The sequence below is a fragment of the Salvelinus alpinus genome, chromosome 17 (genome assembly GCF_045679555.1).
Source record: "Salvelinus alpinus chromosome 17, SLU_Salpinus.1, whole genome shotgun sequence".
In the NCBI taxonomy this organism is placed as follows: Eukaryota; Metazoa; Chordata; class Actinopteri; order Salmoniformes; family Salmonidae; genus Salvelinus; species Salvelinus alpinus.
Window position 1 is genome coordinate 34,215,695 of NC_092102.1, and position 24,500 is coordinate 34,240,194.

Genomic DNA, 24,500 nt, shown 5'->3' on the forward strand with positions numbered 1-24,500 from the left:
TAAGGTTACTGTAATCTCTTGTATTATCTGATTAGCTTAGTACTTCAGTCTAGTTGAATCCTCTGATGACACAATGCGCCTTTAATTTGGTAACACTTTAGATACATTTTTATTGTGTAGTTACATTGTAATGACTCTAGTAACATTGTATTACTGTGCTGTTACATTGTGAAATTATATTGTGTGGTTGCATCCACAGTGGAACAAAGACTCTCCATATGTAAATTGTGACTAAATTCTACTCCTTTTCTGCTTAATTGTACTCTTTTCTACAGATATCTAATTGTGTAGGAGTCTTACATAAGAGGGTGATACATGGCCTCTGGATGAGAGGATATCGTTGAGAAGATTAGCCTGGCCTGATGAATGAGATCATAGTGTGGGACAGCTGTCCAGGCAGGCCTAACCAGGGACAGACACAACTAAATTAACATCTAGAAACAACCTCTAGTCCCTCCCCCTAGACACTTAATCTAGATCTGAACGCTTTCGCTAAGTAAACAAAAACTGCATCACTTTACAGAAACAGGAGATCGGCTCGTGCCCTATTGGCATTTCTGGCTCAGACAAGGCTAGAAGTACCCTCCGATAGCCAGGGGGTTACCGTGGTTTCCTGCAGAGGAGAAACATGGACCTGATGGCTCCACCACCTGGCTACAAATGGCAGTGACAGGCAAGGATTCCAGAGCAGGAAAATAGAATGAATCCTCACTTTGTTTATAAAGCAGCTCAGATTGCAATATGTCAACTATTTCACCTAATAAAAGGAGTCACATCAATGTATATAATTCAAATCTTTTAATTTCATTTTATCTTGTTCTTACTTCCCTCCAAGTTAAATAAGGAACCATAGTGTTCTAAAAGTCAACATACAGTATAAACATGAATTCAAAATGTAAAATAACAAATGCACATAAGGAACTGTGCCTTTCACAACCAACAGTACCGTAATCAAGTGAAACAGCATCATGATAAAGGTAATAGAATCACAAAATGTATTTATACTGTAATATTATTACTCCACGTAGGATGAGAGAACAATGGGTTAACTCAACCAATAAAGGATCAACTTAATATAAAATATTATATTGAGCTGTTACCTCAATGTGACACAGCACAATATCCAGTGGTGGAGTAAATGAAGTCTAATTGCTGAATTGAATCTTAAAATTATTTGGCATCTGACCATAGAAGCACATAATGCCCACTGCCTGAGAGCTGCCTGAGAGATACTGAGCAGGTACAAGTTGACTCTAACTATTGATACAGGATAAGATATAGTTGTTTAATCCTAAAGGTTATAAATAGGACTGAGGGTAAGGTAATCTGATTCTAGATCTGTGATTAGGGGCAACTTCTACCTTCACCAAGAGACCCAGCAGTCTCTTTTTGGATGAGGTGATCAGTGCTGGGTGTACCGGTCCTGTTTCTTTCCTCTCTGATCCCCTCTGTGGCTCTCAGCTGACATGCCAGCACACACTTATTTCTTCTTCTTTCTCGGAGGCCCTTTCAGAGAGAGAGAGAACGAGAGTAGAGAGTAGTTAATGAACAACACACTGACACAAAGGTAACCCCCTCTTCTGACAACCTGACAAAGCAAATTCAGAGGCCTCGTGGTACTCTAGGACAGAAACCCTGCTACATTGAGATGGTGGGGGCATCTAAACAGTGTGGTTATTTTCCTGTCATACAGTCAGAGAGCTGTCCCACCTGCAGATACTGCAGTGCTCTTCCAGATCTTGTGGTTGAGTTTCTCCCCCAGCAGGTAGAGGGGGGCCATGGTGATGGACGACACCCCCAGGAATATCACCAGGCCCATAGGACTCAGATGCTCCATGATGGGGTACACCCAGATACCAGCCACATGGTGCACCCACAGAACCCTGAGAGAGGGAGGGGGGAGGGGTTATAGGAAGATGTCCAAATGTTGTTAAAGTATCATAACATTCAGTCAAGAAGTGGAGGAGTAAGAGGCGGCCTCGAAGAAACAGAGCATTTTTCGTCAAACCACAACAACTTAACAATGTGATTGCTAGAACCTTACTTACCATCCCAGATAAAGAACAACTAAGACGGACAGACCTAGAAGGCCTCTCATCTTGCTGCCATATCTATGAGGCTGAATATACATCTGCAACAGCGCCAATGGCAGGGTGACAGTATGCTGTAAGCAGAGGGAAAAGACATGACTGAAATAAAGACTGACAGAAACCAACCCTATCATCATAGCCCCACGTGTAACAAATGTGTAATAGTTCATTGCATGTTTTGATGCATTGTGGCCACATAAACAAGGGTATGTCATGTTAGTGTTAGGCAAGAACTAAAAACATGCATCACCTGGAATAGATTGAGAAACAATAGGATAGACTGGAGGAATAGGTCAGGCCATTATGTACTCAGCAATGCCTGCTTGTGAAACATCTACAGCAAGTGTCTGTTAGACTTTTGTAAATCAAATCAAATTGTATTGGTCACATACACATGGTTAGCAGATGTTAATTTGAGTGTAGCGAAATGCTTGTGCTTCTAGTTCCGACCGTGCAGTAATATCTAACAATTTCACAACAACTCCCACGTGTAAAGGAATGAATAAGAATATGTACATATAAATATATGGATGAGCGTTGGCCATGCGGCATAGGCAAGATGCAGTAGATGGTATAGAATACAGTATATACATATGAGGTGAGTAATGTAGGGTATGTAAACATTATATAAAGTGGCATTGTTTAAAGTGACACATTTATTACATCCAATTTTTTATTATTAAAGTGGCTAGAGATTTGAGTCAGTATGTTGGCAGCAGCTACTCAATGTTAGTGATGGCTGTTTAACAGTCTGATGGCCTTGAGATAGATACTGAAAAACAACTTCTCGGTCCTAGCTTTGATGCACCTGTACTGACCTCACCTTCTGGATGATAGCGGGGTGAACAGACAGTGGCTCGGGTGTTTGTTGTCATTGATGACCTTTTTGGCCTTCCCATGGCATCGGGTGCTGTAGGTGTCCTGGAGGGCAGGTAGTTTTCCCCCGGTGAAGCGTTGTGCAGACCTCACTACCCTCTGGAGAGCCTTACAGTTGTGGACAGAGCAGTTGCCGTACCAGGTGGTGATAAGGCCCGACAGGATGCTCTCGATTGTGTATCTGTAAAAGTTTGTGTGTTTTCGGTGACAAGACAAATTTCTTCAGCCACCCGAGGTTGAAGAGGCGCTGTTGCGCCTTCTTCACCACGCTGTCTGTGTGGGTGGACCATTTCAGTTTGTCAGTGATGTGTACGCCGAGGAACTTAAAACTTTCCACCTTCTCCACTACTGTCCCGTCGATGTGGATAGGGGGGTGCTCCCTCTGCTGTTTCCTGAAGTCCATGATCATCTCCTTTGTTTTGTTGACGTTGAGTGTGGGGTTATTTTCCTGACACCACACTCCGAGGGCTCTCACCTCCTCCCTGTAGGCCGTCTCATCGTTGTTGGTAATCAAGACTACCACTGTAGTGTCGTCTGCAAACTTGATGATTGAGTTGGTGGCGTGCATGGCCACGGAGTCATCGGTGAATAGGGAGTACAGGAGAGAGCTGAGAACGCACCCTTGTGGGGCCCCAGTGTTGAGGATCAGCGGGGTGGCGATGTTGTTTCCTACCCTCACCACCTGGGGGTGGCCCGTCAGAAAGTCCAGGACCCAGTTGCACAGGGCTGGGTCGAGACCCAGGGTCTTGAGCTTAATGATGAGTTTGCAGGGTACTATGGTGTTAAATGCTGAGCTGTAATCAATGAACAGCATTCTTACATAGGTATTCCTCTTGTCCAGATATATTAGGTCAGTGTGATTGCGTCGTCTGTGAACCTATTGGGGCGATAAGCAAATTGGAGTGGGTCTAGGGTGTCAGGTAGGGTGGAGGTGATTTGATCCTTGACTAGTCTCTCAAAGCCCTTCATGATGATGGAAGTGAGTGTTCCGGGGCGATAGTCGTTTAGCTCAGTTACCTTAGCTCTCTTGGGAACAGGAACAATGGTGGCCCTCTTGAAGCATGTGGGAACAGCAGACTGGGATAGGGATTGATTGAATACGTCCGTAAACACACCAGCCAGCTGGTCTGCGCATGCTCTGAGGACGTGGCTAGGGATGCCGTCTGGGCTGGCAGCCTTGCGAGGGTTAACACGTTTAAATGTTTTACTCACGTTGGCTGTGGTGAAGGAGAGCCCGCAGGTTTTGGTAATGGGCCGTGTCAGTGGCACTGTATTGTCTTCAAAGCGAGCAAAGAAGTTGTTTAGTTTGTCGGGGAGCAAGACGTCAGTGTCCGCGACGGGGCTGGTTTTCCTTTTGTAATCCGTGATTGACTGTAGACCCTGCCACATACATCTCGTGTCTGAGCCATTGAATTGCGACTCTACTTTGTCTCTATACTGATGCTTAGCTTGTTTGATTGTCTTGCAGAGGGAATAGCTACACTGTTTGTATTCGGTCATGTTTCCGGTCGCCTTGCCATGATTAAAAGCAATGGTTCGGGCTTTCAGTTTTGCGCGAATGCTGCCATCAATCCACGGTTTCTGGTTGGGGAAGGTTTTAATAGTCGCTGTGGGTACAACATCACTGATGCACTTGATAATAAACTCGCTCACCGAATCAGCGTATACATCAAAAATGTTTGTCTGAGGCTATCCGGAACATATCCCAATCCACGTGATCGAAGCAATCTTGAAGCGTGGACCAGCGTTGAACAGACCTGAGCCCAGGCGTTTCCTGATTTAGTTTCTGTCTATATGCTGGGAACAACAAAATGGAGTCGTGGTCAGATATGCCGAAAGGAGAGCGAGGGAGGGCTTTGTATGCGTTGCGGAAGTTAGAGTAACAATGATCCAGAATGCTGCCAGCCCGGGTCGCGCATTAGATATGCTGATAAAATTTAGGGAACCTTGTTTTCAGATTAGCTTTGTTAAAATACCCAGCTACAATAATGCAGCCTCAGGATATGTGGCTTCTAGTTTACATAGAGTCCAATAAAGTGCTTTCAGGTCCGTCGAGGTGTCTGCTTGGGGGGGATATACACGGCTGTGATTATAATCGAAGATAATTCTCTTGGTAGATAATGCGGTCAGCAACGAATCGCCCTTGCCGTCTCTGCCTGGCCGGTTCCCCTCTCTCCACTGGGATTCTCTGCCTCTAACCCTATTACAGGGGCTGAGTCACTGGCTTACTGGTGCTCTTCCATGCCGTCCCTAGGAGGGGTGCGTCACTTGAGTGGGTTGAGTCACTGACGGGGTCTTCCTATCTGGGTTGGCGCCCCCCCTTGGGTTGTGCCGTGGCGGAGATCTTTGTGGGCTCGGCCTTGTCTCAGGATGGTAAGTTGGTGGTTGAAGATATCCCTCTAGTGGTGTGGGGGCTGTGCTTTGGCAAAGTGGGTGGGGTTATATCCTTCCTGTTTGGCCCTGTCATCGGCCAGTGTCTCCTGACCCCTCCTGTCTCAGCCTCCAGTATTTATGCTGCAGTAGTTTATGTGTCGGGGGGCTAGGGTCAGTTTGTTATATCTGGAGTACTTCTCCTGTCTTATCCGGTGTCCTGTGTGAATTTAAGTATGCTCTCTCTAATTCTCTCTTTCTCTCTCGGAGGACCTGAGCCCTAGGACCATGCCTCAGGACTACCTGGCATGATGACTCCTTGCTGTCCCCAGTCCACCTGGCTGTGCTGCTGCTCCAGTTTCAACTGTTCTGCCTGCGGCTATGGAACCCTGACCTGTTCACCGGACGTGCTACCTGTCCCAGACCTGCTGTTTTCAACTCTCTAGAGAGCAGGAGCGGTAGAGATACTCTTAATGATCGGCTATGAAAAGCCAACTGACATTTACTCCTGAGGTGCTGACTTGCTGCACCCTCGACAACTACTGTGATTATTATTATTTGACCATGCTGGTAATTTATGAACATTTGAACATCTTGGCCATGTTCTGTTATAATCTCCACCCGGCACAGCCAGAAGAGGACTGGCCACCCCTCATAGTCTGGTTCTTCTCTAGGTTTCTTCCTAGGTTTTGGCCTTTCTAGGGAGTTTTTCCTAGCCACCGTGCTTCTACACCTGCATTGCTTGCTGTTTGGGGTTTTAGGCTGGGTTTCTGTACAGCACTTTGAGATATCAGCTGATGTAAGAAGGGCTATATAAATACATTTCATTTGATTGTAAGGAATTCTAGGTCAGGTGAACAAAAGGACTTGAGTTCCTGTATGTTGTTATGATCACATCACGACTCTATAATCATAAGATTATGATTATCCCTGCCCTTCTTCTTACCAGAGAGATGTTTGTTTCTGTCGGAGCAATGCGTGAAGAAACCAGGTGGCTGTACTGACTCTGATAACGTATCCCGAGTGAGCCATGTTTCCGAGAAACAGAGAGTGTTACAATCTCTGATGTCTCTCTGGAAGGCAACCCTTGCTCGAATTTCGTCTACCTTGTTGTCAAGAGACTGGACATTGACGAGTAGTATACTCGGGAGCGGTGAGCCCGTCCACGAAGCCTGACCAGAAGACCGCTCCGTCTGTTCCTTCTGCGGCGCCGTTGTTTTGGTCGCCTACTGGGATCCGATCCATTGTCCTGGGTGGTGGTCCAAACAGAGGATCTGCTTCGGGAAAGTCGTATTCCTGGTCGTAATGTTGGTAAGTTGACATTGCTCTTATATCCAATAGTTCTTCCTGACTGTATGTGATAAGACTTAAGATTTCCTGGGGTAACAGTGCAAGATATAATACATTAAAAAAGTAAATACTGCATAGTTTCCTAAGAATGCAACGCGGCCAACTCTGTCGGTGCCATCCTGTACAGCTCGCAATGTGTTAAAACCAGTTCTGACAAGGTATTCTACTGTTAAAATTGTAAAACTGACCAGGTGTGTACAGTACAGGTGCAGTGGAGACAGAGGCCACAGAGTGAGAGGTGTGTCCATTGTGCTGACAGATTACTAATGTAGTCTTGATGGCTCAGTTGGTTGGAAAACACTGGCAACACCACATTGTTGTGTGACTGGCTACATTAATTCATGTGAAATGCAACCATAATTGAAAGATCAGAGACACTGTTCAAAGCATGTGAATCTGACCATAACCCTATTCAGAAACATCTACCCTTGAATTACTAGGACATGACTTCTTCAAAGATCCATGTGATACAAAGCCACACTGACCTGCACAACCAATTGGATACAGCCCCATATTTAACAGAATACATTGGGATCACACAGTCAGTACAAAGTCCACCATGTGCAGTACGTGCACATGATTGTGACACTTACCATAGCATGGTTCAACCAGATAGGAATAATGTCATCAAGAAACTTTGGAAACACCAGCTCTCTGTTGTAGTGATATATCGACCAGAAGGACAAGAACACAAACTGGGGATTAGAGATGAAGAGAAAATTGGTTATTATGTCCAAATACATGTTTTCAGTAATACCAGTTTAGATGTACTGTTGATTATACACGTCATAAATGTAGTCAAATGTGCACACACACACAAAATATAAATATAGACATTAAAGGCACTTACTGTCCCAATAGGAAAAGCCCAAATAGTGAAAATGGTGTCTCTTAATTTCACTAAGAGGAGAGGTACACCACACCTCAAATTTTTGGATGGCAATATCAGGTGGATAATGTCAATCAAAACAACGAGTCCGAAGAACACTGTCTGCAAAACCTTGGGAAAAATGATGCAGAAATGGTTAGACTACCATTACTTAGGACACCGCCTCTAGCAATATGGCTATATAACACAGCAATGCAATTATAGAATTGTCTCACTTGGCTCGAAGCCACAGCAAGGTAAAAAATGATGTAGGGTAATACAATAACGCGGATGTGTAAACTATTTCTAAAATTTTCTAACATAACATAGCCACCAACCACACTCACCAGATTGAGGAAAGTCAGATATTTCCAGCGGCCTCCGTATGTTTTAGCTCCTGGGTGGCCCTGTGTGATTTTCAATGAGCAATTCGCCGATAAGGTAAAGACATACCATGAAAATATTACTACATGAATAAGGAGATATGATCCCCATGACATGCTCGTAGCCATTTTGACAGCTTTTGAGCTTCCGCACAGATAGAACAATGAGACAGATATTTCACCGGATGTATAAATGTGAAGCATCCGGTTGCCGTTTCCACTCTCTACCATATAATGACGAGAGGAAGCCCAGTGGCCGTTTGTTTGTTTTTAACTCTTGTCCTTCCTCTACCCTCAACCTCTCCCATATATTTATGATGTCCATCCAGTTTAATTTCTATTTGCCATATCTTTCAAACTGTGCTCTTTCAAATAAGTTCTTAACCTATATACGTTTTACGGGCACAGTATGTTTGAAATTATTTATCTTGCTGTTATTAGTTGCTATTAGTCCCAACCTTCAGCTCCATTCAAGCCCTCCCATCTGTCTCTTAACGACATCCATATTGGATGTCTAGTTGCCATATATTTTACATCTGTGCTGTGACGTTTCTCAAAAGTTCTGAGCCTTTCCATTGTAAATAAACATTTTTGCAAAAAGTATTATTATATTGTTGATCGATTGACTATGACTTTTCAGATCGCCAAGTAGTGCTATCTGCAGGGTTAGCTCCAGGTAAATATTGCAATTCTTCAGCCATTCCTGGACCTGTGACCAAAAACAAGCTACATATGGACAGTACCAAAACAAATGATCTAATGATTCTGCCTCTTCGCAGCAAAATCTGCTGCGCTGGGAAGGTTGTATCCCCCATATAAATAACATTTTGTTGGTTGCAAGAATTCTGTATAATAGTTTAAATTGAAAAATGCAACATTTTGAATCTGGGTCGTTTTGCGTCTCAGTTCATAAACCATGTGCCATGGAATCGGTACGTCAAAAATCTCTTCCCAACCATTTTGCAATCTATAAATATATGTTTTAGTTAGCTGCATGTATGACACCCGTCGTTTTTATGATATAATTTACGAAGATTATACTTTTTTCTTTTTTTTAATCAATAAATAATGTTTTTTTTTTATCAGTTAGTATATCGGAGTCCAACCACAATATTTGTTGTATTATTTGTTCTGTCTTTTCTGGTGGATTAAATTGAAATTACAAGCAACTTTCTATGGCTTGTTTTAAAAAATAGTGATATTTAAGAGATTATCTCTTTTTCAAATAACTGAAAGTGAGAGGTTGTAATTTGAATAATGGGAAAAAGGCCTTTCTTGAACATAGGGTGAGACATTCTTACTAATTTGCTAGAGAACCAGTTTGGATTTAAGTATAACTTTTGTATGACTGAAGCCTTTAGTGGGAGGTCGAATTCAATTCATTATATAAATAGGCCCGTTTCATTTTGTCTGGCTTGCCTTTCCAAATAAAATGGAATCTTTTTTTCTCATAAAATGTTTAAAACTGTTCGCTAGGTGTAGGTAAGACCATGAACAAATAGGTAAACTGGGATATGACTAAATAGGGTGATTTCAGGGTGATTTTTCCACAAATAGAAAGTTATTTACCTTTCCATGGTAGCAAGATCTTATCTATTTTTGCAAACTTTCTATAAACATTTATTGGAGTGAAATTATGTATTTCTTTCGGGATATGTATACCGAGTATATCCACATCACCATCAGACCATTTTATTGGTAAACTACATGGAAAGTAAAAGTAGTATTTTTTTGTGATCCAATACATAATATAGTAGAATTATCATAATTTGGTTGTAATCCAGAGAGGTTATAAAAATGATCTAGATCCTCCATGAGGCTGTGGAGGGATCCAAGTTGTAGATTTAAAAGAAAACATTCATCATCAGTGTACAATGACACCTTGGTTTTTAGCACTGTATTTCTAATCCCTTGATATTATTGTTGGATCTGAAATTAATAGCTAACATTTCGATGGCCATAATAAATAGATATGCCAATAGTGGGCAACCTTGTTTCACTCCTCTTGACAGTTAAAAACTTTCTGAGATGTAGCCATTATTTACCTAGGGTTACTATAGGGTTACTATACATAATTTTAACCCATTTTATAAGTGATTCTCCAAAATTGAAATGTTCCAGGCATTTATATATAAACTCCAGTCGTACTTTATCAAAAGGCTTTTCAAAGTCTTATCTCCAATGTATCATCCCTGTAAAAAACCTGTCTGATTAGAATGAATAATGTTCGACAATACCTTTTTAATTCTATACGCTATACATTTTACAAGCATTTTTGCATCACAACACAACTGTAAGGAGGCTCCAATTTTTTTAATGGACTGGATCTTTATATTTCCCACTCATTATTACTGTTTCAGTAATAATGAAATCAGACCTTGTTGAGTGTCTGATAATCTACCATTTGCATATGAGTGATTAAAACATGCTAATAACGTCCTCTGAGTATATCAAAAAAGGTTTGGTATACCTCAACTGGTATACCATCCAGCCCTGGAGTTTTCCCGGACTTAAAGGCTTTAATTCCTCTGTAATTTCACCTTCGCATGAGTCATTCTGTATGGCTGTTAATTTTACATTATTAATAGAAAACAAATCCGTACAATTAGCTTTGGTTAGAGGAGATGAAGGAGACTGAAACGAAAACATATGCTTAAAGTACTTTGCTTCCTCTTTAAAAATATAATTTGGCGAATCATAGGTTACTCAGTAATTTGTAACAAGTTTCAGTAAATTATTTTTAGAAGTATTTCTATGTTGAATATTAAAACATAATTTACTGCATTTTTCCCCATATTCCATCCAGTTTGCTTTATTCTAATATATTACACTTGATCTTTGTTGATTAAGTTCCCCCATTTCTTTTTGTTTTCCGTCCAACTTATTTTGAGCCTCTATGGTACAGTTTTTATTGCTGTCTATCTGTTCTGTTAGAGTCGCCCCCTAGACCTTCTATTTCCTTTGTTAGTACTGACTCCTTTGACCTAAATTGCTTTTGTTTTAGAGATGAGTAGCCTACTCAATTGCATGGCCTCTAAAGGCACATTTAAAAGTGGCACATTTAAAAGTGTCCCATACAATAAGCGGATTTGCTGTACATATGTTATGTCGGAAAAAATCTGTTATAAATTCCTCTGTCCTAGTTAAAAAACAAGTTATCATCCAATAGACTTTGATTACATTTCCAATATCCTCACCCACGTGGAAATTCAGCAAGAGTAATGTATATGCCAATTATCTGATGGTCCGACCGCATTCTATCCCCTATCAACACTTTTTTCACTTTTGGTGCCAACAAGAATGATATGATCGTCCGCTATGTATATCTCAGTAGGTCAGGTTATTTAAGCCTCCATATATCTATGAAACCATGACATTCATGATTTTCTTAAGAGCATGAGGGTGATAGTTTGTAGTGTGATTTCCTTTACAGTCCATTAAGGTATTTAAAACAGTATTATAATCTCCCACCATAATAATAGAGTCTTGTATTGCTTGCAGGATTGATAATGTATTATATATATTTTCAAATAAGCGATGATCATCATTATTTGGTCCGTAAAGGTTAATGAGCCACATCTGTTTATGGTCCAATAACATATTTAAAATCATCTACCTTGCAGATCTGTTTGGACAATTTGCACATTCAGATCAAAATGACTGTTAATTAATATCATCACCCCTTTTGAGTTTCTTTACCCATGGGAGAAGTATATTTCACCCCCCAGTCCATTTTCCACTCACCTTCATCTAAAATTGTAGAATGAGTTTCCTGTAAACAACATATATTATATTTCTTCTCTTTGAACCAGGTAAATATTGTTCTTCTTTTCTTATTATCTGCTAAGCCATTACAATTACAACTAGCTTTTTTTTTTTACCCACTATGATTAATATGTTCTCATTGGAAACGACAGGCTGTGGTCTATATTGGGTTAGTTATACAAATCTTTGGAATCCGTGTAGCAGTGTGCAGCAAAGAACCTAAATGTACATCAATAACACAACCTAGAGGCCGGGTGCAGTACTCCTCAACGGTCAGAAAGATCCAATGTAACGATTTTAACCGCCAGAGACAAAAACAATACTAACTAACAACCGTAAGCGCACGGTACAGTTCACATTATGACTAATATTACATCGCGTGCAACAGCACAAATAGAATGTTGCAATGTCCTCAGGGTGCGTAACTTGCTCATCATCATTTCTACAGCATCGTCGGCTACGGGGTATGGTGTCAAATCCAATTCAAAAATTAAACGAGCACTAGATGGCGCACGCGAGTAAAATGAAACATCATTGCGCAAGCAAACAGTCGAGAGAAGAAAGTTGGTCGACCAAGCAGAGGTCAGGACAGGTCCCAGAAGTATACATGCCCGCCGAGAGCGCAGATTAAATTTGAGAGTTTGCAAGTGTGACATTGAGCGAGCAGAACATCATTGCCACAGCTCAAAAATAGACATTTCTTAAACAGTACATATAGAACTGTAAGCAAAGAAACGTGATTCAAACGTCTAAAACTTTATATGAAAGCATAAAATTGTCTACCAGCAATAGTAATTTATCATTGTAAAGTTTTCTATCTCAATTTCTCAAATTGTTCTCTCAAATCGTGGCAGTTTTGGGGTTGGACCTCGGCTGATGGGGGCGGGCTTAAAGGCGGGTGCGTGTCTAGAAATCTTCGATTGGTCACTTTCACCGGAGTGTAGGACGAACTAACAAATTCCTATCATTGGCAAGTCCTGTGATGTGATTGGCTATTATGAGCCTTCTGTTTGTGATGCACTGCAGAGCGATTTGATTGAGTTGATTGGTGCGTTGCAAAAAGCGGGCAGAACACAAGAGAGAAAAAAACAAAGAACACAGTAGAGGCCTGGGTGCAGGTCTTGTGTATAATGATGCTTCAGACAGACATGTGTGGGGAAGTGGATGCTGAGTTTGAATCAAGCAGTGTGTCTAGCAGTTGGTGAAAATGGATGTCCTGAATGGACAACAGTAGTGTCGAAAACTGTAACAAAAAAGTCTGTCAAAGTGACCAGGAGTGGTCTTATTTTCAACTCATTGTATTTCTGAAGAACAGAGGAAAATTGCAGTGGACCTCAAAAGAATCCAGACAGCAGAAGTTTCGTCCTTTGAACTTCGGAGTAGAGCACCTGTCAAAGGAGTCATCGCAGGGGTTCAATTTGAATACCTGAAGATAATTCCTGGTGTGGTTGCTGCCCGGCATCTGACCCACCGGGTGAATGGAGAAAAATAAGAAAGTCTGTCCATCCTGTTGTTTTTTGATATAGAGCATCTACCTACGCATGAGAAGCTTGGTTATGTCAGATGGTGGTGGTGGGGATCATGATCCCGAGTTCCTGGAGTTCCCTGTAAAGGTGAAGGAGATTGGGGTGGCAAAAGTTAGAGCAACCATTCGAATCTCCTATAGAAAGGCAATTCAAATAATTGAGAAAACAAGTGATGCTAGTGACAATATGGTAGTGGATGCACCACAGCGTGTAGTAAATGTTTCCTGGCAGTCAAAAGATACCCTGTGTGTTAAGGTGGATTTTGTGGCATTCATTGCCACAGTTATAAACTATAAGTCTAAAATAAATCTAAGAAACTGGACATTATTGTGGCTGCGGCAGAAAAGTTTTTGGGACTTAAGGATTTTACATCTGAAGACTTGCAAGGGGTACTGGCGCCGGAAGACGGCCCACCCCCCCAGGCTCCCCTTGAGCCTGTGTAGGGATCAGATATGGTCGTTTTTTTGGTAGTTTGTTTCAGTTTTTTTGAGGGAGGATGCTGTTTCCATCCCACACAGTAGGTGGCGGGATGCACATTCAATTGGGCAATCGCCAATATACCATAGAAGAGCTGTCTTTTTAGCTAGCTAGTAGGTTTGAGCAGTAAGCGCCAAACAACTTGGGAAACCCAGCAGCTTGATAACCAAATAAATTCTAATAGGTATACTATACGTTGAGTTCAGTGGAATCTACTTGCTAAAGTCAGTTATAGCTTATTACTTGTTAGTCAGAAATGTGTGTCTGTAAAAGCAGACAGTCAGCTCTAGCAAACACCATAAAACAAGTCCACTAATTACAGGCAGGGGCCAATGCTTAGGTTAAGCCCAAGGACACACACAGCACATGGGGAATGTTGAATTACATGAAGACACAAAGGGAAGAATCTGCTACAGTTCATTCAGTACATAACAAGTCTCAAATAATAGAATATTAACTGACCTATGATAAACTCAGGTTAACATATCAGCTTTATTCGCCAAATACATTTGCATGTACAGGAATGACTGAAATGGTGCTGCCACAATAAACAAAATACAGACAGACAATAAACAACATTTACAGACCAAAAAATATATAGATGCAGAATCACATACAGTATGTACACTGTGAGTGCTATAAGCTACATTATAAATGATGCATGTAAGAGATGTGCAGAGAGTGCAAAGAGCCATGTGCAGTTCTGGGATGATAGTGCAGTGAATAGTCTGTGGATGAATAGCGCAGAGTACAAAGTCCATGGATGACAGGATCATCGTAGACCAGGTTGCCGGCTGGATGAGGGCCATGGCACAAGGGGAAGAAACTGTTCAGGTGGCGTGAGGTTTTGGTCGTGATTGACCTGAACCGTTTGCCAGAGGGGACGGAAGGGGTTGGCAATGATCTTTCCTGCACGCTTCCTTGCCCTGGAGTCGTGCAGGACCTCGAAGGAGGGCAGGTGGCAGCCAATGACCCTCTCAGCAGACCGGACAATCCGTTGCCGTGATGGAGGGGCTGAGGATGGACTCGTTGATGGTTGTTTACAACTGCACTGAGGAAAACAGATTTGTTTTATAGTAATTGTCTGATTGGGAACTACAATTGTCTTTCAATTACAGAATCTCAAATTATTTCAATTTGTCATTGGAAGTTTTATTGAAAACTGTCAGTAATACAGGAGTCAAATCGCAGGGAGTCTCATCAGATCAGATGATATCAGCAAGCCAGAGCCACTACAGACACCCTGGTTCGAATCCAGGCTGTATCACAACCGGCCGTGATTGGGAGTCCCATAGGGCGGCACACAATTGGCCCAGCGTCGTCCGGGTTTGGCCAGTGTAGGCCGTCATTGTAAATAAGAATTTGTTCTTAACTGACTTGCCTGGTTAAATAAAGGTTCAATTAAATAACATCTGTGGAAAGAGCACAAGTAGAACAACATATGTAAGTGTGACCACAGAAGGCTGCTGAGGGGAGAACAGCTCAAAATAATGGCTGGAACGGAGCAAATGGATTGGCATCAAACACCTGGAAACCATGTGTTTGATGTATTTGATACTATTCCACTCATCATTACCACCAGCACGTTATCCTCAATTAAGGTACAGCACCACCAACCTCCTGTGCTGCAAACAGAATACATTTCCACCTAAAACAATGACATGAGCTCTGTCCCAATGAATCTCTGCTCAACTCCTCACATCCTTCTCAAAACCCATTGGAGGAAGTCTGAGGCGAGGAACCTTGGGTCGTCTCCTCCAATGGGGTTGAAGATGTCTTGATCACCCTCTGGCTGTTGTCCAGACAGAGGTAGCGTTGGAAGGTGTCCCACGCATTGTTTGTGGCCACGTCACCTCCCCCAGAAACAGTGAAGATCTCCAGGTTCTTAGTGTCAGCATAATCAATAATCAGCAATAATCAGCATAATCTATAGAGAGTGCAGAACAATACAGGATATGGAATTAGATTTAGTATGGAGTCGAAGTCCCAACTTAAAATCCTTGTACAATTCGCAGCTGAGCCATTGTTTTGTGGGGGGCAGGGGTATATCAGCTTTAATATTGCAGATGTATTGTGGCCTCCATCAATGTAATTGTCTGGATTATTTCCAATCCCGCATACATTTTATTTCGTAAATATGTATATACAGTGCCTTCGGAAAGTATTCAGACCCCTTGACTTTTTCCATATTTTGTAAGGTTACAGCCTTATTCTAAAATGTATTAAACTGTTGTTTTTCTCAATCTACACACAATATCCCATAATGACAAAGCAAAAACAGGTCTTTAGACATGTTTGCAAATGTACTCAAAATAAAAAACTGAAATATAATTTCAATAAGTATTCAGACCCTTTACTCAGTACTTTGTTGAAGCACTTTTGGCAGTGATTACAGCCTCGCGTCTTCTTGGGTATGACGCTAAAAGCTTGGCACACCTGTATTTGAGTATTTTCTCCCATTGTTCTCTGCAGATACTCTCAAGCTCTGTCAGGTTGGATAGGGAGCGTTGCTGCACAGCTATTTTCAGGTCTCTCCAGAGATGTTGGATCGGGTTCAAGTCCGGGCTCTGGCTGGGCCACTCAAGGACATTCAGAGACTTGTCCCGAAGCCACCCATGCGTTGTCTTGGCTGAGTACTTAGGGTCGTTGTTCTGTTGGAAGGTGAACCTTCACCCCAGTCTGAGGTCCTGAGTGTTCTGGAGCAGGTTTTCATCAAGGATCTTTGTACTTTGCTCCGTTCATCTTTCCCTCGATCCTGACTAGTCTCCCAGTCCGTGCTGCTAAAAAACATCCCCACAGCATGATGCTGCCACCACCATGCTTCACCGTAGGGATGTTGGCAGGTTTCCTCCAGACATGATGCTTGGCATCCTGTCTCAGAGCTCTACAGACAATTCCTTAGACCTCATGGCTTGGTTTTAGCTCTGACATACACTGTCAACTGTGGGACCTTATATAGACAGATGTGTGGCTTTCGAAATCATGTCCAATCAATTTAATTTACCACAGGTGGATTCCAATCAAGTTGTAGAAACATATCAAGGATGATCAATGGAAACATGCACCTGAGCTCAATTTTGACTCTCATACTGTTGCAAAGGGTCTGAATACTTATGTAAATAAGGTATTTTTATTTGTTATTTTTAATACATTTGCAAAAATGTCTAAAAACCAGTTTTTGCCTTATCATTATGGGGTATTGTGTGTAGATTGCTGAGGAAATTGTTTTATGTAATCCATTTTAGTATAAGGCTGTAACGTAACAAAATCTGGAAAAAGTCAAAGGGTCTAAATACTTTCCGAAGGCACTATATATATTTTCCTTTATTATTTTCCCGTAACCCTACCACCCCTCCCTTAATTGCACGAAACTAATGGACAACAACACTTCGCCTACTACATGCTATATACATTTTACGGACACAGTATATTTTACAATAGTTATCTTGTTATTTTTAGTCCCACCCTTCAGCTCCATTCAACCCCTCCCATCCATCTCTGCATGCCATCCAGTTTCTATTTGCCATATATTTTTCAACTGTGCTGTGATGTTTAACAAATGTTCTGAACCTTTCTATTCTCATCGTTCCAACAGATTATAAATTAAAGATAACAATTTTTGCTAAGAGTACTCAGCGCTTGTGTGGCCTACCACTTCGCTGCTGAGCCGTTGTTGCTCCTAGATGTTTCCACTTCACAATAACAACACTTACAGTTGACCGGGGCAGCTCTAGCAGGGACGAAATGTCACAAACTGACTTGCTAGAAAGGGGGCATCCTATGACGTTGAAAGTCACTGAGGTCTTCAGTAAGGCCATTCTCTTGTCTATGGAGATTTCATGGCTGTGTGCTCAATTTTATTCACCTGTCAGCAACGTCTGTGGCTGAAACAGCCAAAGTCACAAATTTGAAGGGGTGTCCACATACACTATATATACAAAAGTATGTGCTGAGTTGTGTAAGGCATAAGATGAGTTGGTGACTCACTGATCCAAACTTGGCGTCTTCTGCCTTGTTGGTGTAGTGGTCCAAAGACAAAGAAGAAGCCTGACTCCACCAGGTGAAATGTTTTCTCTCTACACACACTGATCTGTCTCCCGAGAACAACTGGAATGAGAGAAAGGAAAATAAGATATTACAAAACTTCACAGAGAGTTCAATTGGAGTGTAAATGTCTTTACATCTTAATGTTGCATTCGAGATAACAGTCCATTTACATACTGCTGTAGCTGTATCAAAAGAGGCAACTATGGATAATCATTTAGCTAAATAAAGTGTGATACAAAAGTATTGGGACAGTGACAATTTTTTTGTTTGTTTTGGCTCTGTACTCAAGCACTTTGGACTTGAAATGATACAATGACTATGAGGTTCAAGTGCAGATTGTCAGCTTTAATATGAGGGTATTTTCCTCCATATCAACACTTTTTGTACTACTACGATTATGATATTTGTGCATCTAACTTTCTCACTCATTATTCATAATTCATTCAGGACTATCCGTAATCATGGTAGCATCCACATTAATGGTACAATGCTCTTAGTTAAACCAGGAACGGTATAGAAAACTAAACCACCTTGGCTTTGGTTAAACCACATGGTTAACATTAGTTAGTTAGCTTCCTAGCTAGCTGACGTTAAAGGAAACTTACACCCAAAAACAAAATGTTGGTATTTGTTTCATTAGTCCACTGTTGTCATAGTCCCAAAATGTTTTGGTTGTCAGCAATCACGTTTTCAAGATATGTAACTTTCAAAATACAGAAATCAACCCCGTATGATACATTTTGCGTCACATATACAAAATGCCCCATATACTACCCACCACTGCAACCTGTACGCTCTCGTTGGCTGGCCCTCGCTTCATACTCGTCGCCAAACCCACTGGCTCCAGGTCATCTACAAGACCCTGCTAGGTAAAGTCCCGCCTTATCTCTGCTCGCTGGTCACCATAGCAGCACCCACCCGTAGCACGCGCTCCAGCAGATATATCTCACTTGTCACCCCCAAAGCAAATTCCTCCTTTGGCCGCCTCTCCTTCCAGTTCTCTGCTGCCATTGACTGGAACGAACGACAAAAACCTCTGAAACTGGAAACACTTATCTCCCGCACTAGCTTTAAGCACCAGCTGTCAGAGCAGCTCACAGATCACTGCACCTGTACATAGCCCATCTATAAATAGCACCAACAACTACCTCTTCCGCTACTGTATTTATTTATTTTGCTCCTTTGCACCCCAGTATTTCTACTTTGCACACTCATCTACTGTCAAATCTACCATTCCAGTGTTTTAATTGCTATATTGTATTTACTTCACCACCATGGCCTATTTATTGCCTTTACCTCCCTTATCTCACCTCATTTGCTCACATTGTATATAGACTTATTTTTCAACTGTATTGACTGTATGTTAGTTTTACTCCACGTGTAACTCTGTGTTGTTATATGTGTCGAACTGCTTTGCTTTATCTTGGCCAGGTCGCAGTTGTAAATGAGAACTTGTTCTCAACTTGCCTACCTGGTTAAATAAATAAAAAAGTATTTATCTTGCTCCTTTGCACCCCAGTATCTCTACTTGCACATTCATCTTCTGCACATCCACCATTCCAGTGTTAAATTGATATATTGTAATTACTTCGCCACCATGGCCTATTTATTGCCTTACCTCCCTTATCCTACCTCATTTGCACACACTGTATATAGACTTTTTCTACTGTATTATTGACTGTATGTTTGTTTATTCCATGTGTAACTATGTGTTGTTGTATGTGTCAAACTGCTTTGCTTTATCTTGGCCAGGTCGCAGTTGTAAATGAGAACCTGTTCTCAGCTAGCCTACCTGGTTAAATAAAGGTGAAATAAAAATAAATAAATAAACATGATGCAAATAGCAGCATCAAATGATGCAAATTGCATCACTCTATTTTTTTTTTATACCTTTATTTAACTAGGCAAGTCAGGTAAGAACAAATTCTTATTTAGAATAACGGCCTACCCCGCCCAAACCGTCCCCTAACCCGGACGACACTGGGCCAATTCAAATCAAATCGAACAGGTGTAGATCTTACAGTGAAATGCTTACTTACAAGCCCTTTACCAACAATGCAGTTAAGAAAAAATAAGTGTTAAGTAAAAAAATACATATGTAATTTAAAAAAATCTATAATTAAAGAGCAGCAGTAAACAGTAGCAGTAGCAAGGCACAGTAACAGTAGCAGGGCTATATACAGGGGGTACCAGTTCAGAGTCAATGTGCGGGGGCACAGGTTAGTCGAGGTAATATGTACATGTAGGAAGAGTTAAAGTGACTATGCATAGATAATAAACAGAGAACTGTTCAGGAGTCTTATGGCTTGGGAGTAGAAGCTGTTAAGAAGCCTTTTGGACCTAGACTTGGTGCTTGGGTACCGCTGCCGTGCGGTAGCAGAGAGAACAGTCTATGACTAGGGTGGCTGGAGTCTTTGGTAATTTTTAAGGCCTTCCTCTGACACCGCCTGGTATAGAGGACCTGGATGGCAGGAAGCTTGGCCCCATTGATGTACTGGGCCGTACGCACTACCATCTGTAGTGCCTTGCGGTCAGAAGCCAAGCAGTTGCCATAACAGGCAGTGATGCAACCAGTCAGGATGCTCTTGATGGTGCAGCTGTATAACCTTTTTGAGGATCTGAGGACCCATGCCAAATCTTTTCAGTCTCCTGAGAGGGAATAGGCATTGTCGTGCCCTCTTCACGACTGTCTTGGTGTGTTTGGAACATGATAGTTTGTTGGTGAAGTGGACATCAAGGAACTTGAAGCTCTCAACCTGCTCCACTACAGCCCCTTCGATGAGAATGGGGATTGTGCTCAGTCTTCCTTTTCCTGTAGTCCACAATCATCTCCTTTGTCTTGATCACGTTGAGGGAGAGGTTGTTATCCTGGCACCACATTGCCAGGTCTCTGACCTCCTCCCTATAGGCTGTCTCATCGTTGTCGGTGATCAGGCCTACCACTGTTGTATCGTCGGCAAACTTAATGATGGTGTTGGAGTCGTGCTTGGCCATGCAGTCATGAGTGAACCGGTACTGAGCACTCACCCCTGAGGGGCCCCTGTGTTGAAGATCAGCGTGGCAGAGGACAACATTGAAAAAAGGACAGATCTTAGGCTGGTGTCTCACCTCAGACTTGTTTGTCATGAGAGTTCCTGCCATTAGTCATAGGCTACAGACAATATAGAAGCAACATTAGCAAATACTCAATTATCATTTCTAAGCTTACATTTACATTTACATTTAAGTCATTTAGCAGACGCTCTTATCCAGAGCGACTTACAAATTGGTGCATTCACCTTATGATATCCAGTGGAACAACCACTTTACAATAGTGCATCTAACTCTTTTAAGGGGGGGGGGGGGTTAGAAGGATTACTTTATCCTATCCTAGGTATTCCTTAAAGAGGTGAGGTTTCAGGTGTCTCCGGAAGGTGGTGATTGACTCCGCTGACCTGGCGTCGTGAGGGAGTTTGTTCCACCATTGGGGTGCCAGAGCAGCGAACAGTTTTGACTGGGCTGAGCGGGAACTGTACTTCCTCAGAGGTAGGGAGGCGAGCAGGCCAGAGGTGGATGAACGCAGTGCCCTTGTTTGGGTGTAGGGCCTGATCAGAGCCTGAAGGTACGGAGGTGCCGTTCCCCTCACAGCTCCGTAGGCAAGCACCATGGTCTTGTAACGGATGCGAGCTTCAACTGGAAGCCAGTGGAGAGAGCGGAGGAGCGGGGTGACGTGAGAGAACTTTGGAAAGTTGAACACCAGACGGGCTGCGGCGTTCTGGATGAGTTGTAGGGGTTTAATGGCACAGGCAGTGCCAGCTTCTCATTTATTATTTTAAAAAGCACGAAGACCAGTAGAATAGGTGATGTCCTTCCTGCCTCCGGAAGGACAGAAGCCTGGGATGGATACAAGGGGGCCTGGGGTAGATTACATGGGGCAGGGGCTGAACGTGAGGCAGGAGGGAGCGCTGGAGGTACCTGTATGTTCAAGGGTTCATACATAATACATACAGAGAATACATAAGTGACAGCTACAGTACTAACCATTCCCAGCACCATGAGAACAAATCTACAGCCAAGCCGCAGCATGAATGGTAAGTGACAGCTACTAGATGTAGTTATGTAGCTATAGGACAAAGAATGCATAGGCCTATATGACAAGATACAGGAAGGGAGTGTCATCATGGAAGGGTTTTCATCTTTGCAAAAGTACACACTGCATTTATGGAAAGCATGTATATAAAGTTGTGTAGCATTCAATGCATGTCATATCTACATGGGCAAATAGTAAGATTAACACAATGCATATCTTCCATTATTGTAAAGTATTCATGCATGCAGAACGTCAAGGGAATTGAATAGCCTACCTAACATTGCAACAACACGTTGCAGACGCATATCTATGTCTAGATTGAAATGCAAGGCAAATATCACGGTTTTCACAGCGTTAAACTAGCTAACATAATACATGTATTAGCTAATACTAGATTTATTGTACCATATACTGGAAAATTGTGCCATATACTGGAACCGAAAATAAACTACTGTACGCTAACGTTACTGTACTGTACTTTAGCCTGCATCGCGTGCACATGCTTTCACAACGTTATCACAACTGCCCAAACGTTTTATACCATACAACAAAGCACGATTTTAAGCGATAGTACGCATTAAAATAGTTACGATTGTAAAAATATTATTAAAAAATGCAGCCAAGTTGTGGCTGATTCTAACGTTAGTTAGGTAACGTTACCGATGACAAAACCAATGCTACTTGCATCATAGGTAGATGACACCAGAGATCGCACCGTATAATAATGTTCACAATTCAATTTTACATTCTTACAACTTCACAGATGTAGCAATAACATTACAATGGATTTCATGCAGCTTATAAAATATACTTACGCTGTAACTCTCTCTTCGTGTGATGTAAACAACAATGATCCGATCAGGGGAAAGCGTCATGGCCGCCGCTAGTTTTTTGAAAATTCTGGTTGGGGCAGGGTCTAAAGTCAAAGGGCAAATATGATTGGACCACATGTCAAACAGGAGATGGTGGTTGGATACAATTATTTGCGACTGTCTCATATTCCCATTGGTGACTTTTCGCTAGTTGAGACAATTTGACAAGCTGAGGCAACGTTAACATATGTTTCCCATGCCAATAAAGCCCCTTGAATTGAATTGACTAGCTAGACATCGGATTGGCTGACAGTGTTGTCAGTCATTTCACTGTTGAGCTAATCGAGACAGAGAAGAATGCGCTCCAAAAGGCGCATAGGCTCAAAAGAAGCGCAATGAGCATATTCACTATTTATTATTGTTGGGTCAGTGCCACCTGAAACTTTGTTTTTGGACAATAATTTCCTCCTCCAGGTTAGATGGACTTCAAATTGCACAATTTGTGTTTTCCCTTTTCATTTTTATGAAAATGTTTTTATCTGTTTGTCAGATGTTGGCCTATACTACCCTGCATTTTTTGTCAAATAAAAAATAGGATTCTGCTAATGTCTCCAGACAAAGTCTGGTAGAATTGTTTGAAATGTGTTTATAAAGACAAAAGGAGAAGAAACAGATATGATATTTCCTATAGCCTAGGCCTACTCTACGCCACTACACTGCAGTTTAAAAAAATAAATATTATTAGCCTAAATTATATTAGCCCAATCTACTCATCACTTTAGGAATAGCAAACCATCTTACACAAGTCTGCAAATGCAATGATAGATTAATGGAATACTTTATTATAAAGCTGCATTTTTATGGTGAAAATTAGCTTCCCCAAACTTGAAACTCACATGCCGCCTATGGGAGAGGGACAGAGAGAGACCCAACTCAACTCAAACTAAACTGTCTATCGTACTGTCTAACTCCAAACCCCCACAACTGAATAGATAAAAGCACATCATCAGCACACCGCTTACAAAGCAGAGCTGATAGCTCTCCATGCAGAATGAGGCCCAAATAGAAATATTCCATGTTTTTTTCTCTCCCCTTCCCCAATTCCATTATCATTTAGATCAATAATGCAACTGGATTTATTTTGTACCATTTTTTTTGCAACACCACCCATTCTTGCAGTCTTACCATCTCACAACCATTGGGTGCTGCAGCACCTCCAGCACCCCTACTTCCCGCGGCAATGGGGCTTGTGCACAAACGCTCTTACAGGGTATCTCATAAAGCCTAGCTGACATGAGAAGGGAGAGACTCATAAACATTTTTTTATTTGGATGAAGTGGGTTTCCTTACTCCATCCACCATACAGGTCAGTCAACGTGCACCAATCACTTAATCTACTTTTTCAGGTATAGGCCTATCATCTGCATCCATTTAATGCAAAACCCCATAAATAACCCCCTCGACAGGTGCTTCGGAAATCCATACACATAAAAAAAAAGCACGCTCATGGTTTGGGCCCCAAAAGCCACACATGAAAAAGTACTTGAAACCTTTTGTAGATGAATGTATGTCAAATGGAAAAATCTTGAAGGTGCTATTGTAAATAACAAAGTCTGTCCTTTAATTTTAGTCAATGACTCAGTTGCTAGACCTCTTCTTCAGAACTTTAAACAGTTTAATGGGGAATTTAGCTGCACTTTGTCTCCATAAAGGTACTGTAGCAGCAAAAGGAAGAGGGCATACGCGTGCATATCCTTTTGAGGAAAACAGTCAACTCAAAAATCCGCCTCAGACTGACTTATTTATAGATTCAGCACTAGAGTCTGGCAAAGCTGGAAAGGGAATTAAAGACCCCAGTATTTTATCT

General features: G+C 41.7%; 1 protein-coding gene and 1 long non-coding RNA gene across 5 annotated transcripts; both read right to left on the reverse strand.

The window, feature by feature from the left end:
- Nucleotides 1-783: 783 nt before the first annotated feature.
- LOC139542816 (androgen-dependent TFPI-regulating protein-like) lies at nucleotides 784-8,176 on the reverse strand. The gene is made up of 6 exons (XM_071348676.1): nucleotides 7,902-8,176; nucleotides 7,537-7,686; nucleotides 7,280-7,381; nucleotides 2,049-2,164; nucleotides 1,711-1,883; nucleotides 784-1,506 (listed from the first exon to the last, which is right to left on the reverse strand). Exons 1-6 carry the CDS (start codon nucleotides 8,166-8,168, stop codon nucleotides 1,481-1,483), a joined length of 834 nt encoding a protein of 277 aa, XP_071204777.1. The 5' UTR covers nucleotides 8,169-8,176; the 3' UTR covers nucleotides 784-1,480.
- A 6,002-nt stretch (nucleotides 8,177-14,178) lies between these two features.
- Nucleotides 14,179-22,777, reverse strand: LOC139542818 (uncharacterized). Of its 4 annotated transcripts, none has more exons than XR_011668551.1 (3): nucleotides 22,637-22,777; nucleotides 17,693-17,812; nucleotides 14,179-15,632 (listed from the first exon to the last, which is right to left on the reverse strand). It is a non-coding gene; the product is annotated as an uncharacterized lncRNA (long non-coding RNA). The 4 variants fall into 4 exon arrangements; XR_011668552.1 differs by lacking the exon at nucleotides 22,637-22,777 and adding an exon at nucleotides 18,671-18,869; XR_011668553.1 differs by lacking the exon at nucleotides 22,637-22,777 and adding an exon at nucleotides 18,531-18,662.
- Nucleotides 22,778-24,500: the final 1,723 nt, after the last annotated feature.

Bases quoted from the DNA above. Each gene is read 5' to 3' on its own strand.
- LOC139542816 (XM_071348676.1), bottom strand. From the start codon at position 8,168: ATGGTAGAGAGTGGAAACGGCAACCGGATGCTTCACATTTATACATCC. The intron at 7,687-7,901 runs GTGAGTGTGGTT...ATTTTTCCCAAG, and splicing joins ATCTGACTTTCCTCAATCTG to GTTTTGCAGACAGTGTTCTT. The intron at 1,884-2,048 runs GTAAGTAAGGTT...TCCCTCTCTCAG, and splicing joins GTTGTTCTTTATCTGGGATG to GGTTCTGTGGGTGCACCATG.